At 44.9% G+C, this 12,846-nt stretch overlaps 1 protein-coding gene across 1 annotated transcript; it reads left to right on the top strand.

Moving 5' to 3' along the window:
* The first annotated feature begins 1,928 nt into the window (after nt 1-1,928).
* LOC120506495 (3 beta-hydroxysteroid dehydrogenase/Delta 5-->4-isomerase-like) lies at nt 1,929-12,846 on the top strand. Its single transcript, XM_039718143.1, has 4 exons — nt 1,929-1,990; nt 2,253-2,466; nt 7,580-7,744; nt 11,869-12,846. Exons 2-4 carry the CDS (start codon nt 2,313-2,315, stop codon nt 12,681-12,683), a joined length of 1,134 nt encoding a protein of 377 aa, XP_039574077.1. The 5' UTR covers nt 1,929-1,990; nt 2,253-2,312; the 3' UTR covers nt 12,684-12,846.

The raw sequence follows: 12,846 nt of genomic DNA on the forward strand, positions 1-12,846 counted from the left end.
TGTGGTTGGAAGTCTGGTGGGCTTTGGCCTTGTTGCTCATTGGAGCTGTTCTGGGTGTGCAGCCCATTCCAGCGCCTGCCTCTGTGTCCTTTGGGGAGCACCAGAGCCAGTCTTGTCTGACAGGAGGAGCTGGCATGCCACTCAGCAGCCCCAGCAGCAATGTTAACATGAAACAAGAGGTGAAAACCTTGTCTCTAGCTGAGACTGCAGGAAGGACCAGTAGGTCTGAGCTGGAGTTGCTGATATCTGACCACTGACATTCACACACAGCAGTTCAGATGAAGGCAGTGATGTATAAAATTCCCTCAAACTAAGCCAAGCAGTTGTCTGAGTAGTACCTAAGAGGACAAAGCAGAGCAGCAGTAAATCTCCCTGCAGGCTCCCATGAAACACACATATTCTCATATAAGCACACATATTCTCATATAAGCATTACCCTTGCTAAGCTTGGTCATTCTGATAGAAAAGCTTGGTGCACAAGAGTGTTTTCTATGCTAAGAGGCTATGTGGTGTTGTCTGGTTTTATAATGCCTCTTTAAAGAATTTTATTTCCTTTGTGAAAGCAAAAAGGAAGCCCTGTTACAAAGACTGCCTCTTGGACCAGCAGGATTTGGTCAGTTATTTTCCTTGCAAAGTGCACAAAATTAATTTGCAGCAGCTTCTGATAAGAGTATACAATGTCAAGGTCCTGACTGTGAAAAGCCAAGGAAAGAAGCACTGATAACAAATTTTTAAAGCTTTGCTGGGGTGAGGAACAGATTTTCAAGGACACTGGGATTGAAACTGTTGCCAAAATTTTGTCATCTGTGTCAGCTAGAAACCTTTCTCCTCCAACAGAAGTGGTTTTGCTTTCCTCCTGTCACTTGCAAGCCCAGTTTGCTCTAAAAAAGTAACAGTGTGGGGATGCTTCTTCTACAGCTTTTCTCCAGAGCTCTCTTTAATGAGTGAACAAAACCCATGATAGAATAAAAAAGGAGTTTAGCAGTTAGTGGCACAAATGGAAACAAAGCATTTTTAGAGATCCATTCCAGCTATGCCCCAAATCAGGGACCCCTTTTCCAGTGATTTCAGCCTAATTAATTGTGTTGCTGGGCTTCTTTGTAACTTCCTTGTCGCTCAAGGCAGCTCCCTATTTATCATCCTGCTTCAGCAGGGATGTCAGCCTATCCCTGTGTTGAGAGAGAGAAAATACAGCTGCAGCCAGCGTGTTCTGACAGACCCAGGAGGTTCAGGCTATTGCCCTGCCCTGGTCTCACACTACAGAACAGTTTTGCTGGAAGTGGAGTGAAACCCCAGGGAGAAACACCTGGGCATTTCCCTGCATGTTGGAAATGTAAAGCAGTAATGACACACATCACTGCAGAGGCACAAACAGCCCTACTTTAAATAGGTACTCTTGCACAAGACATTTCCAGAGGTGAATCTTTCCCTCCTGCAACTTGAATTTAACTTGGATGGTACATTAAACAATTTCATCACTACAAATGCCTGTAGTATACTGAACAAATACAAAATCCCCAGGGTTAGTTTCTGATCTTGCACAGAGAGAGAGTGAGAAACTCACATTATAATGGGGGAGCCCAGTATCCAGAAAATATGCAGCAGCAGAATTCACTCCTCAAACGACTTTAAATAGCTTTTCCTCTATTTACATTTAATTTAAATGCTCCCTACCTTCAATACTGGCATAATATTGGCACTGTATTACAGAAGTGCAGCTGAGGAGAAATATGAACATGAGGGTTTATTGTTTGGGGATTTAAGGATGCAAGGCCACATCTAGGCTCAGACTTCACTGTGTCCAGAGCCTTCCTCTTTGGTGGGAGTGGTGTGGAAGCATCACATTCTTTTGCAGCAAAGGAGGCACTCAAGAGGGAGGGGAGCAAAATGACCGAGGTGGTGCCCTGCAGGATATAAATACAGGCAAATCTCCCCCACTCTTCTGAGAGCTAGGGAGGTGGAACCGAGACTCACGGCAGACTTTTGTGGGGTTGGTTTGGCATTGAAGTCGATTTTGAGCATTTTCAGATTTGTTAATTGAATTGGTTTGTAATGATTTGTTAGAATGTTTTCTATGCATGGAAATAATACGTAGACTAGTTCTGAATAGGAATAGCTAGCAAAAGTAAGGCATGCTTAAAAAATAGTTTGATGTAGGGATTAAAGTTTGTTTTTCAGTAGTCTCTCCTTCTGGTAACACCCTTTGATTTGCAGTGTTTCCAGAGGTTGATGTCATATGTTCCTTCCCTCAGGCAGGAGGAGAACCAAGCTCAAGAGACAGCAAGTTCAGCACCAAGGAGCAGCCCAGAGCAATGTCCCTGGCTGGGGTAAGCTGCCTGGTGACAGGGGCAGGAGGCTTTCTTGGCCAGAGGATTGTGTGCTTGCTGCTGGAAGAAGAGGAGGCGCTGGCTGAGATCCGGCTGCTGGACAAAGCCTTCAGCGCTGAGGCGCTCGGGAGGTTTGACAGTAAGTGACATTTCCTGAGGATTTTGTGCTGCACTGGGGGTGCTGCAGTCCCACATGGGTAGCTGGGAAGCCTTCACTCTTATCCAAACCAGCTTTGCAGATAGAGGTTTTATCTCAAGGAATCCTTGCTTTATCCTTCCCTCTCCCTCCAGCACAGAAATCAGATGTAAAATGGGAAAACAAGAGGGTTTTTTGTCAGGCCCTGAGGCTTCTATATACTGTTCATGCAGTAAAAAGGCTGTCTTCAACCTGACTTCTCTTCTAACAAAACCCACAGAACAAAATTATTGCAAAAATCTCACACTTCTTCTTGGGGAAAAGGAAAATTCAAGCATTGCTATACTAGGTGGGAGGGCAGAGATATCCAGAGCATGCTGTGCTGGGTTCTGGTGTGCCAGACAGTGAAGGCAGTGAAAAAGTTGCGGGTGCAAATTCCAATGGTTTTCTTAACGGTGATTAATTTGATTAATAGTGATCTTCTGGCTGAGAGCTGTGGTGAGTTTTTTTTAAAACTGCTTCTGTTAATAACATTATTGCAGTTTCCTGTTTAAGCAAATGCTGAACAGAAGAGCAAAGTGCAAGGCAGGCTTCTTGAATGGATTGGAGGCAGCACAAGTGAGTGATGTGCCCAGTGTCAGAAACAGTCTGTGTCAGGGAAAGCAGGTCAGTATTTTATTTTGAATGTCCTAATTATTGAGATTCTAAGCATCTAGGGCATCTGGGGGCCTAAAAGTCATCTAGAGGGCCTACATTCAGTCAGGTTCATAAGTCTTTACATTATATTTACTTAACAATAACTTTCTCCATCACATCTTCACTGCAAGATTCCTCTTCCTCTGTGCAGGAAATTATATGGGAATCCTTAAGGAATATCTCTGCATGATTTGCTGAAGAGCCTCAATCACTCTATAGAGCATTAAAGTGTCATGAAGGAATAGCAACAATGCACAATAAACCTGGTACCAATTGCACAATTTACACAACTCAAACTTCTTCTCCATTAAATCTGACTCAGCACTTCACTGAGGATTTCTAAATGCCCCTGAGTCTTGCAGCAGCCCTTCCTGCTCTGGTTTCCAGAGAGTTTCCACAGATACAAACCCAAAACCTGCAGCTACAGTAGAGGCTGAAGCAGCAGGAGTGTGTGTGGCTTAGCACTGATGCAGCAGTACAGAGGCATCTACACTGCTCTGGGCCAGAAGAGCTTTGTGGGGATAATGGAGCATCCTGGGGAGTGAAAACCATTGTTTGTGTGGGCACAATCTTGGCTGGGCTGCAGCAAACGTTTTGATGTTTTGGTTTTTTGTTAATTGGCAAGCTCTACACCCTGTTCCCTTATCCTCCCTTCTTCTTCCATGGAGCACTGCCCACACACCCCCTCTCCTATTATTTAACATTCCTTCTGCCTATCTGAGCAGCACAGGAGGTAGGGAAAAATCAGATACCAAAGCCTTTTCTTCCTCATAAACAGGTAGTAGGCTGACATTCCAGATGTGCTTAAATGGATTTGAACCCTGCACTTTGACTGGCAGCTCCTCTGTCTGCATCAACCCTTGCGGCTACATCTCTTCTAGTGTCCTGCTAGTCCCTGTGCTCAGAACTACCTGAAATATTTCCCTGCTGTTCCCTTTTAAGCCCTTCTCTGTCTCAGTGACTCCTATTCCAAGTGTGGGGCTGCTACAAAACCTGTGGGTGGGGCTGGAGTCTTCTGACCTGCATTATTTTTACTACAGGGGCTTTTACTTGCTAGCAGAAGTTATCTGGATTTCGGGAACAGCCAGGAGCAGAGCTGAGTGGGTTTTTTCCTCACTAATCTCTTGAGCACCTTGCACTTGCAATACCTTTGCAGAGTCAGGGCTGTGGCTATGAGACAGAGCAGTGTGTGCAAGTCACAGGTCTCTGTGCCAGAAGGCACTCAGGGACACTCCTCTTTTGTTCAAACAACTTTCCTGCTGAGAGTTTGACCATCACACTCAGTGCGTGCAGGACAGTGGCATTTGTGGTGTCCCACAGCCCCAGGGAGTCTGGGATGATCCAGTCAGTGTCGAGGGCTGTGAGTTGGAGCCCGCCCGGTCCCATTGTGTGGTTGAGAATGGATGTCACATTGAACATGGTGCTTTGGTGCCTGGGTTTCTTACCTCCCATCTCCCACACAGATTTATCTTTCTGCCCTTCCTGTGCTTCCACTTACACAATTCTTTTTGTTGTTGTTCTTGTTGTTCACTATTGCATTGGTACTTCTGGAGAAATCAAAACTCCTATGTTGTTCTCAAGTTTAGGGCAAATAGTCTGGCTGTACTGCTGAGTCAAAAACTGCTCACAACAGGACACTGAATTTTATTGAGAAATCATTGCATTTTCAAGCAAAAACTAACCCACAGCAAGCAGGGAGATTACTTACAACTCAGAGGACACAGAAACCACTGGTGAAGAAGAACAAGCTTTCCCAGTGAGTAGGTACTTTGTCACAATCACTTTATGCAAAAATGGAGAAGTGACTTGAATTTATTCCGTTCCTCCCCCTCTGACCTACCCACGTGTTCTTTTGCTGCCTGGGCAATGTTTGTCTAGATGGAAATCAAGAGCAGCTCTCTCTGCTGGCCATCTCAGATGTGTTCTTTTGCTGCCTGGGCAATGGTTTGTCTAGATGGAAATCAAGAGCAGCTCTCTCTGCTGGCCATCTCAGACTGAAACCACTGTCTGTCAGTCATTTCTTAACTCTTTTCTTCCAAGCTCACCTGTAGTTTTGTCTTGACCCAGAGCAAAACAAGATCAATCTGCTGATTCCTGACATGCAGCTGATGCTGCTAAAGCGAGCAAGGCCCAGATTGTACTTGCCATGGCAACTTCTGCTGGCTAAAATGGAACAGAGGAGCAGATTTCCTGACTCATATCACACACACACAAACTGCAAGCCCAAACAAGGCACAAAGCACCTAGACAAGAGATTCCCATTATCAGCTTTAAAAGGGAGAGGTTTCGTCTGTACTTTTCCTGAAAGCTTTGTTTTGCGTGTATAAAACTTGCATTTTCCTAACCCCTTCTTGGGCACTGTGATAACTTTGAAGAGGTCACATGTCATAATTTATGTTGTGAAAACTATTTATATCTGTTCTTGGGATTATTACAACCCCATAAAACCTTGTTCATGGAGAACATCAACCTAAGGGCAGTACAGGCACTAATATTTATTAGAGCAAATCTAACTACCAGGTGCTTAAAAAAAGCCAAGTCCTAGTCTGACACTTTTGCATGCATGCAAGTAGAGGTCAGAGTGAAGATTCAGGAGTTGGAATCCTAGGAAATTAATGTAGCCTGTAAAATAAATGAGCAGAAGACAGCATGTGGCAATGACTGTGCTGGGAGAGCAGCAATTCTAGATTTAGTAACAGCTCAGCAAATGTTTTACAAACCTTAAATCTCAGACCAACTGTCTGTGGTGGGGGAAAAAAGACCCTTAAGCCTGTTGCATCAGAATAATTGTTAAATTGATACAGGATTACATTCTTAGCGTGCTATAGAGAAAATGAGATAAAACCATTTTAAGATATATTCCCACTCAGTTCCAGATCCAGCAGCTGTCTTTCTCAGTGTTTCCTGTTAAAGCCATGGGATGAAATAGTGCCTGCTTTGGAGCTGGTGACAAAGCACTAGGATACACAAGTCACGGACGAAGCTAAAAGCTGTACAAATTAATCAGGTCCTTCTCTTATCTAAAAGGGGCATTTGATTACACTGGAAGAAGGCAGAGGCTGTGCCTGTGCTGCAGAGTCCCTGCCCAGCAGCTGTGCCTGGGGAGCCATCTAGTGCAGCCACAGCAGAGGCTCCCAGAGGACTTGCTGCAATGGCAAGCTCCTCACAGGGCATGCTGAGAAAGTCCCCTCCTGTGCCGTGGCACTGCTCACCAGGCCAGCTGAGCTCCCTGCACAGCAGCATTGCCTTGGACTGCACATTTTTCCAAATGATCATTTGGTGCTGGCTCATGTTTGTGTAGTGCTGGGCTGCAGAAAGAATCCTTCTGCCTAGCACAGGATGGCTCTGAGACCTAGAGCTCCTCTGGGGTCACACACTGCAGTTGCTATGGAGGGACAGGGCTTGAAAAGCAGGATTTAATCCAGCCAGGCTGAGGTAGCTCAGGAGAACACTCCTGAGAGTTCAGGTATGAAACAGAAAGTCTTGCAGAGTTTGGAGGTTATGGGTTCTGGCCGAGGTACATGCTTAATTACCACAGATACTGAAACTTCTGAGTGAAGTGATGTGCCCTCCTTCTGAGTCCTTCACAGAAAATAGGTTCTGATCTGCAAAATGGCATTATGTGCAACCCAAAGTTCAGACTGTTTTCCCTCTGGGTACATAAGGTACAGTAGAATGTTGCCATTTCATTCTGTTGCTGCTGTCTTACTTTCTTGAAGATAAGAGTGTAAATTTAAGCACAAAAATGACTTTTTAGTCCTAGCTGTTTCTGAGTCTTGCACTGTACTCTCTAACAAAACACCCACAGCACAGACACTGAAATGGAGCCAGAGCTGGAGCTGGAAGAGGCACTGTAAGTCCTGGCCAAGGTACAAGAAAAAGACGTCAGAATTCTATGTAGTTTATTAGAAGAGCTGCAATACAGGCAAGGTAAAGGGGCAGAAAGTAGGTATGAACACATCCCTGTGCTCACATGCCCTGGGTGGAGAGAGATCATAAATCAGCTTGAAAACAGGAACATGCAGTGCCCGTTCAGAGCTCTTGGGTTAACTCATCTATAGCCAGCAGCCACCAGAACATGCACAGCTAAAGCTACTCTTCTGTGAACTTCAACACAGCCACAACTCAAGGAAGCTTGCTAGCAGTGGAAAAGACCTCTAAAAAATAAAATATAAAGAAACATGTTGAATATTGGCTCCAGATCTATGGCAGGTAATGCAAAATAAACCTCTGTAGCACTGTAGTTAGCATTTGACAAGAGAGTCCTGGGTAAATGCCTTTTGTTTCACAGCCTTAAAATATCCCTGCTGTTCCTGGACAGTCAGCTCCTGCCAGGCGGGGTCAGCTCTTCACCAGCCTTCCAGTGGTCTTCTTAGGGTGCCTGTAAGGTCTTTTGCTCTGTTTTCTGCTGCCCCTGCAGAGTTCAAGGGGAAGACTGAGGTGAAAATCCTGGAAGGGGACATCCGAGATGTGACATTCCTGCACCGAGCCTGCCAGGGGGTCTCCCTCGTTATCCACACGGCTTCCCTCATTGACACCCTGGGCCTCATCGAGAAGAAGCTGCTCTGGGAAGTCAATGTAACAGGTGAGCAGGGCAAGCACCTTCCTCAAAGCCACATCTGTGTCCTGGTCACTCTCTGCTCCGGGAAGGGAGCACCTGAGCCGTGTTTGTTTTGAGCCAGGTTAAGTGGGATGTTCTTCGCCTTGCACAGACATACCTAGGGGTGCAAATCCCGTGTCTGGGCAGCCCCAAGAAGTTCGGGGCCTCTCCACACCCAGTCTTCCACTTCAGGGCAGTGCAGGATCACTCATTCTTGTCAACACTTATATATGCCCATGCTGAGGTCTGCACAGCTCTGCCTTCAGTGGTGATAGTCATAAACCCATTCTCATTGGAACTTTCTGAAAGCAATTCCCCTCTGAAATCCCAATGCTCACCTCAGAAATTGGTTCTTATTCTCCCACCCCATGTGGCATCCCTGTCTGTGTACATTGTTCAAAGTTTACAAATAGTGCAGACTTTGGCTGCAGTGACAGAAATGTTGCATTGATAACATCCCAGAGCCTGTGGCTCTCTCCTTGCTGTTGTTTTTTTTCTTTTCTTTCTCCTTTTCCTTCCTTTGCCTTTAAGTCTGTGTGTGCAAGAAGGCAGCTGAGAGGAACAAGTGCTCTTCCACCTTGAGTTTATAATTTAAAATTCCCCAACAAACTCAGAGCTTTGGGAGGGAGGGGTTTCAGTGACTCAGTGATGGGATTTCCCCCTCTACTAACTCCCATTCTTCAGAAAAGATCAGGTGAAGGGAGAAGGTTTAGACTTAGGAATGGCCCATGCAGCATCACCTATTGAGAGGAACAAGTGGTCTTCCACCTTGACTTTATAATTTAAAATTCCCCAACAATCTCAGAGATTTGGGAGGGAGCAGTTTCAGTGACTCAGTGATGGATTTTCCCCTCTACTAACTCCCATTCTTCAGGAAAGATCAGGTGAAGGGAGAAGGTTTAGACTTAGGAATGGCCCATGCAGCGTCACCTACCAGGAAGTTTAAATGTATTTCCTAAAAGAACAACTTCACCCCCTGTCTGTGATGTCAAAACCCCCAGTGCCATTCGGAGAACTGGCACTGCCTAACCTGCATGCACACTGGCCTCCCTGGCTGTGTTGCTTCAACAGCTTGGGGGAGATTTGGGGAAGGTGTTCTTATTTACATGAACAGTTTTCCCAGTTCTTTGTTCCTCTCTGCCAGACACAGGGCTTCTTCACAGAAAAATAAGGAACATACCTGTACAGGCATCACTTTCACAAATCTTGGCTGCTCACCAGTGTTCAGAGGAAGAGAGAATTCTTGGCAGTCGAGTTGTTTCTTACATGAACCTTAAAAACAGTGGGATGGCATTTTAGTTGTTTCAGTGTGGCTCATTCCCTGTACCATTAGCTTCCAGACCCTTTCATTTCTGCTCAATCAAAGCCACAGATTGTCAGTGATCAAAGCATAGAGCTCACTGGGCAGCCTCTTAGGCCCCTGTCAGGAGGGAAGAGTAGAAAGGTTTCCTGGAAACCTGTGCATTGGGTAATATGAAAATATACCTGGTTGGTAGCTCAGATAGAGGATTCCTAAAGCTCTGTCTTTACGACTGGACTCCCACTACAGTCTGTTTCTTTACAGAAGAATGTGCTTCTTAAATTCATTTTAACGTGGGGAAAAATAAAAAACAACAACTAAAAAAAAAAAAAGCAACCAAAGCCGCCCCCCCCCCCAAAAAAAAAAACCAAACAAACCAAAAACAAACAAAAAAATCAAGCTACTATTAAAATGTCCCAGAAGGCTCTTTAGCTCTGACTCCCCAGTACTCACTCCCCTGCCAACAGTGTCTGCCTATGGGTGAAAGAAGCCCACTGGGCCACTGGGGAGGATTAGCTGATAAGATTTGGTAGAATGAAATACCATCTACAGTCCTGCTCCCAGAGCTAAGTAGCCACAAGGTCAGTGAGTGAATACTGCTGTCCTCTCTTCCCTGTTGTCTTCCATTTCCATTCTGATGCTCTTCTGGTTTTCTGACCAGCCAGGGCACTGCTATGTACTTCATGGACTTGCAGGATGAAAGTTTTGTTTCTCCTAGAAAATACAATTTGTGAAATATAAATTTAAATGTAAATGTTTCTATAATATAAATGTTTCAAGAATCAGGTGTGGATGTTCACAAACCAGGACAGAAGTGAGAAAGTTAAACTTGCCTTGCTGCTGGGCTTTCCTCCATCGCCATACAATATCTCAGAGCAAAAAAGATCTTGTTTAGGAAGGAAGGAAAGCAAATTTTTAAAAGGAAGGGAATTGAGAAAATAATTAATTACGATCTAAACAAAATATCTTCTGTGAATCAGATCCTCAGCCAGAAGGGCAAGCAAACCATGGGCACCCTCTCACTGAACAAAGCATGTAATACAGTAATCATTTACTTTATTACATGCTATATGAAAGATACTCAGGTTCCCATTACTGTAGGAATCCTTCAACTTTTACATACAATTCTGATTTGCAAATAAACCACATTTTATTTGGGTGAAATTAATCTTGAACAGATACCAACTGTCAAGATAATTTTATTATTGCCTTTTTCTAGAACTTGCTATCTCATTTGCTTTCATCAAGACCTTCTGTATTTGACTACTTTCCCTCATTTTCCAAACAGTATGGACAGCAGGAATAAAGCTATTATTTTAAAAATAATGTAATAAACACATTTTTCCCCAGATGACCCTGGCTTTTATGTCATCTAAACATGGTGACTTGCATGAACTCATTTTTCACATTAATTTATTCTTGTCTGTGTAACTTTTTTTCAGTGCGCTTCCTTAATGTTTCTGAAAGCCTCATCCAGATTTGTTTTTAATTTGTTTCAATTTCTTTCTTTTTCTTTTTCAAGCTTGAAAAGACGAATTTTGGTGCCCCAACAATATTCAGTTCAACAATTCTTCCTATTTTTCACTCATGAACAAGTCCATATTTTGCTGCCAATATTCCTGGCTCTTCTGAACCTCTTTAATTCATTATATTAGTTTTAGTCCCACTAGCCTGGCCTGCATTGTGCTGCCTTCAGTTGTTGCTGTAACAGACTGAGCAGACTTGGAAGATCTTTTATGTGCCTCACTGCTGGTATTTGATTTTATCTCCTGGATTTTAGACTACACCCTTCTGATGTCATATCAGTAATTTTAATTTAATGTTCCTTTGCCAAAGATGTTTCCAAATGTCTTTGAGCTGTGTCTTGTCTTCCGAGTCACCCGCCTTTTTACATTTAATTTCTGTCATTACAACATGCACAACAAATAAGGCAATTTCTGCCTCAAAACTGGGTAGAAAAAGATTATTCTAATTGCAAGTATAACAACACAACTTATTAAAGTATTTATTTCCCCCTTCAGTGTGCTTTCCTTGTTTAACCTTCTTGGCTATTTAAAAGACTTTGAACAGCTGACCTCTGCTGCCCCCGATGAAAGCATTAAAGGATTTTAAATGTAAGAAATCCTGTACTACTGCAAGAAAAAGCCAGAATATGGCAGAAAAGAAGGCATACATACACAAGCCTCTCTTTTCTCATCTTACATTATGATCTGACTGCATGATAAAGTGCCTTGCTTCTCCATGTTTCTCTTCAAGCCCTTCTCTTTAGTCAGTCAAGTACTGGATAGATTTGCACTAGGGGTAAGTGCACTGGTTTTGGAGCAGACCTTCAGGTCCCACAATAATTCTGTCCCTTCTTAGCAGACCACCCAAGAGCATCCTCAACCCTGAAAAACATGGGTTTCACCACAGAGCATGGGTGATATCTCAGGGGAGGGGCAGCTTCTGAAGTTTCTCTGCCTTAAGCCTACTCAAGCTGGCACAAGTCCCTGAATCTGTGGTCAGTCTCCATGCTGAGTTAAGGAAGGGCAAAAATTTGATTACTGGCATAAAAAAACTCCCACAACATGCAATTAGGACCAAAATTCACCCTTGTTTAACTCTGAAAGGTGCTCTGATACTACTTAAATACAGACTCAGAGCAGGTTCAGTGTCATTGAATATACTGCCCTGTTCAGCTCAGGATTCTTCCAGCTGCAGGGAGGGAGATCTGGCTAAGCTCAGGCCAGAGATGCTGTTTCTGATCTGAAACCCCCACTTTTTCCTGGTTAGGAGGCCCTAGACCACCTTTCCTGTTTGTTTTCTGAAGGTACTCAGCTGCTGCTGGAGGCGTGTGTCCGCTGTAATGTCCAGCACTTCATTTACACCAGCACCATAGAAGTGACAGGCCCCAACTGCAAAGGGGACCCCATTTTCAACGGTGACGAAGATACAGCTTATGAGAGCACATCCAAATTTCCTTATGCCCAAACCAAGAGACTGGCAGAGGATTCTGTGCTGAAAGCAGATGGCCAGGTGCTGAAGGATGGTGGCACGCTGATGACCTGCGCCCTGAGATCCATGTACATTTTTGGGGAGGGCTGCCCATTCCTCCAAGGCCATCTGGATAAGTGCCTGCTGAACAAGAACATCTACCTGCGCTTCTCCAGGAAGGAGGCTCTGGTGAACCCCGTGTACGTGGGGAACATCGCCTGGGCACACGTGCAGGCCGCCAAGGCCCTGCGAGCCCCGCAGAAGGCCCAGCACGTCAGAGGCAGGTTCTACTACATCTCAGATGACACTCCCCACATGAGCTACGCTGATCTGAATTACGAGCTGACCAAGGAGCTGGGGTTTGGCATCGAGCCCCGGCTCCCCATGCCCCTGACGGTGCTCTACTACTTCTCGCTGCTGCTGGAGGTGGTCAGCTTCCTGCTGCGGCCCTTCGTCCGATACGTGCCCTCCACCAATCGCCACCTGGTCACGCTGCTCAACACCCCCTTCACCTTCTCCTACAGAAAAGCACAGCAGGATTTTGGCTACGTGCCCCGCTACACGTGGGAAGAGGCCAAGCAGGGCACCGGGGAGTGGATTGCCTCTGTGATCCCCCAGAGAAGGCTGTACTTGCAAAGCAGCACCGCCTAAGCCTGAGGAGGAGCTGAAACCCAGCTAAGCAAGGAGGGCCTTGAGCCAGGGGAGGGCTGGGAGAGCAGCAGCAAACTACAAAGCATTTAAATTAATACTTTGTGTAAGAACACACTGAAACCCCTCACCCCCAACCTCAGAATAAATAAAAGTGAAACGTTCA

This window comes from Passer montanus, unplaced genomic scaffold, assembly GCF_014805655.1.
Source record: "Passer montanus isolate IOZ18808 unplaced genomic scaffold, ASM1480565v1 scaffold39, whole genome shotgun sequence".
Lineage (NCBI taxonomy): Eukaryota > Metazoa > Chordata > Aves > Passeriformes > Passeridae > Passer > Passer montanus.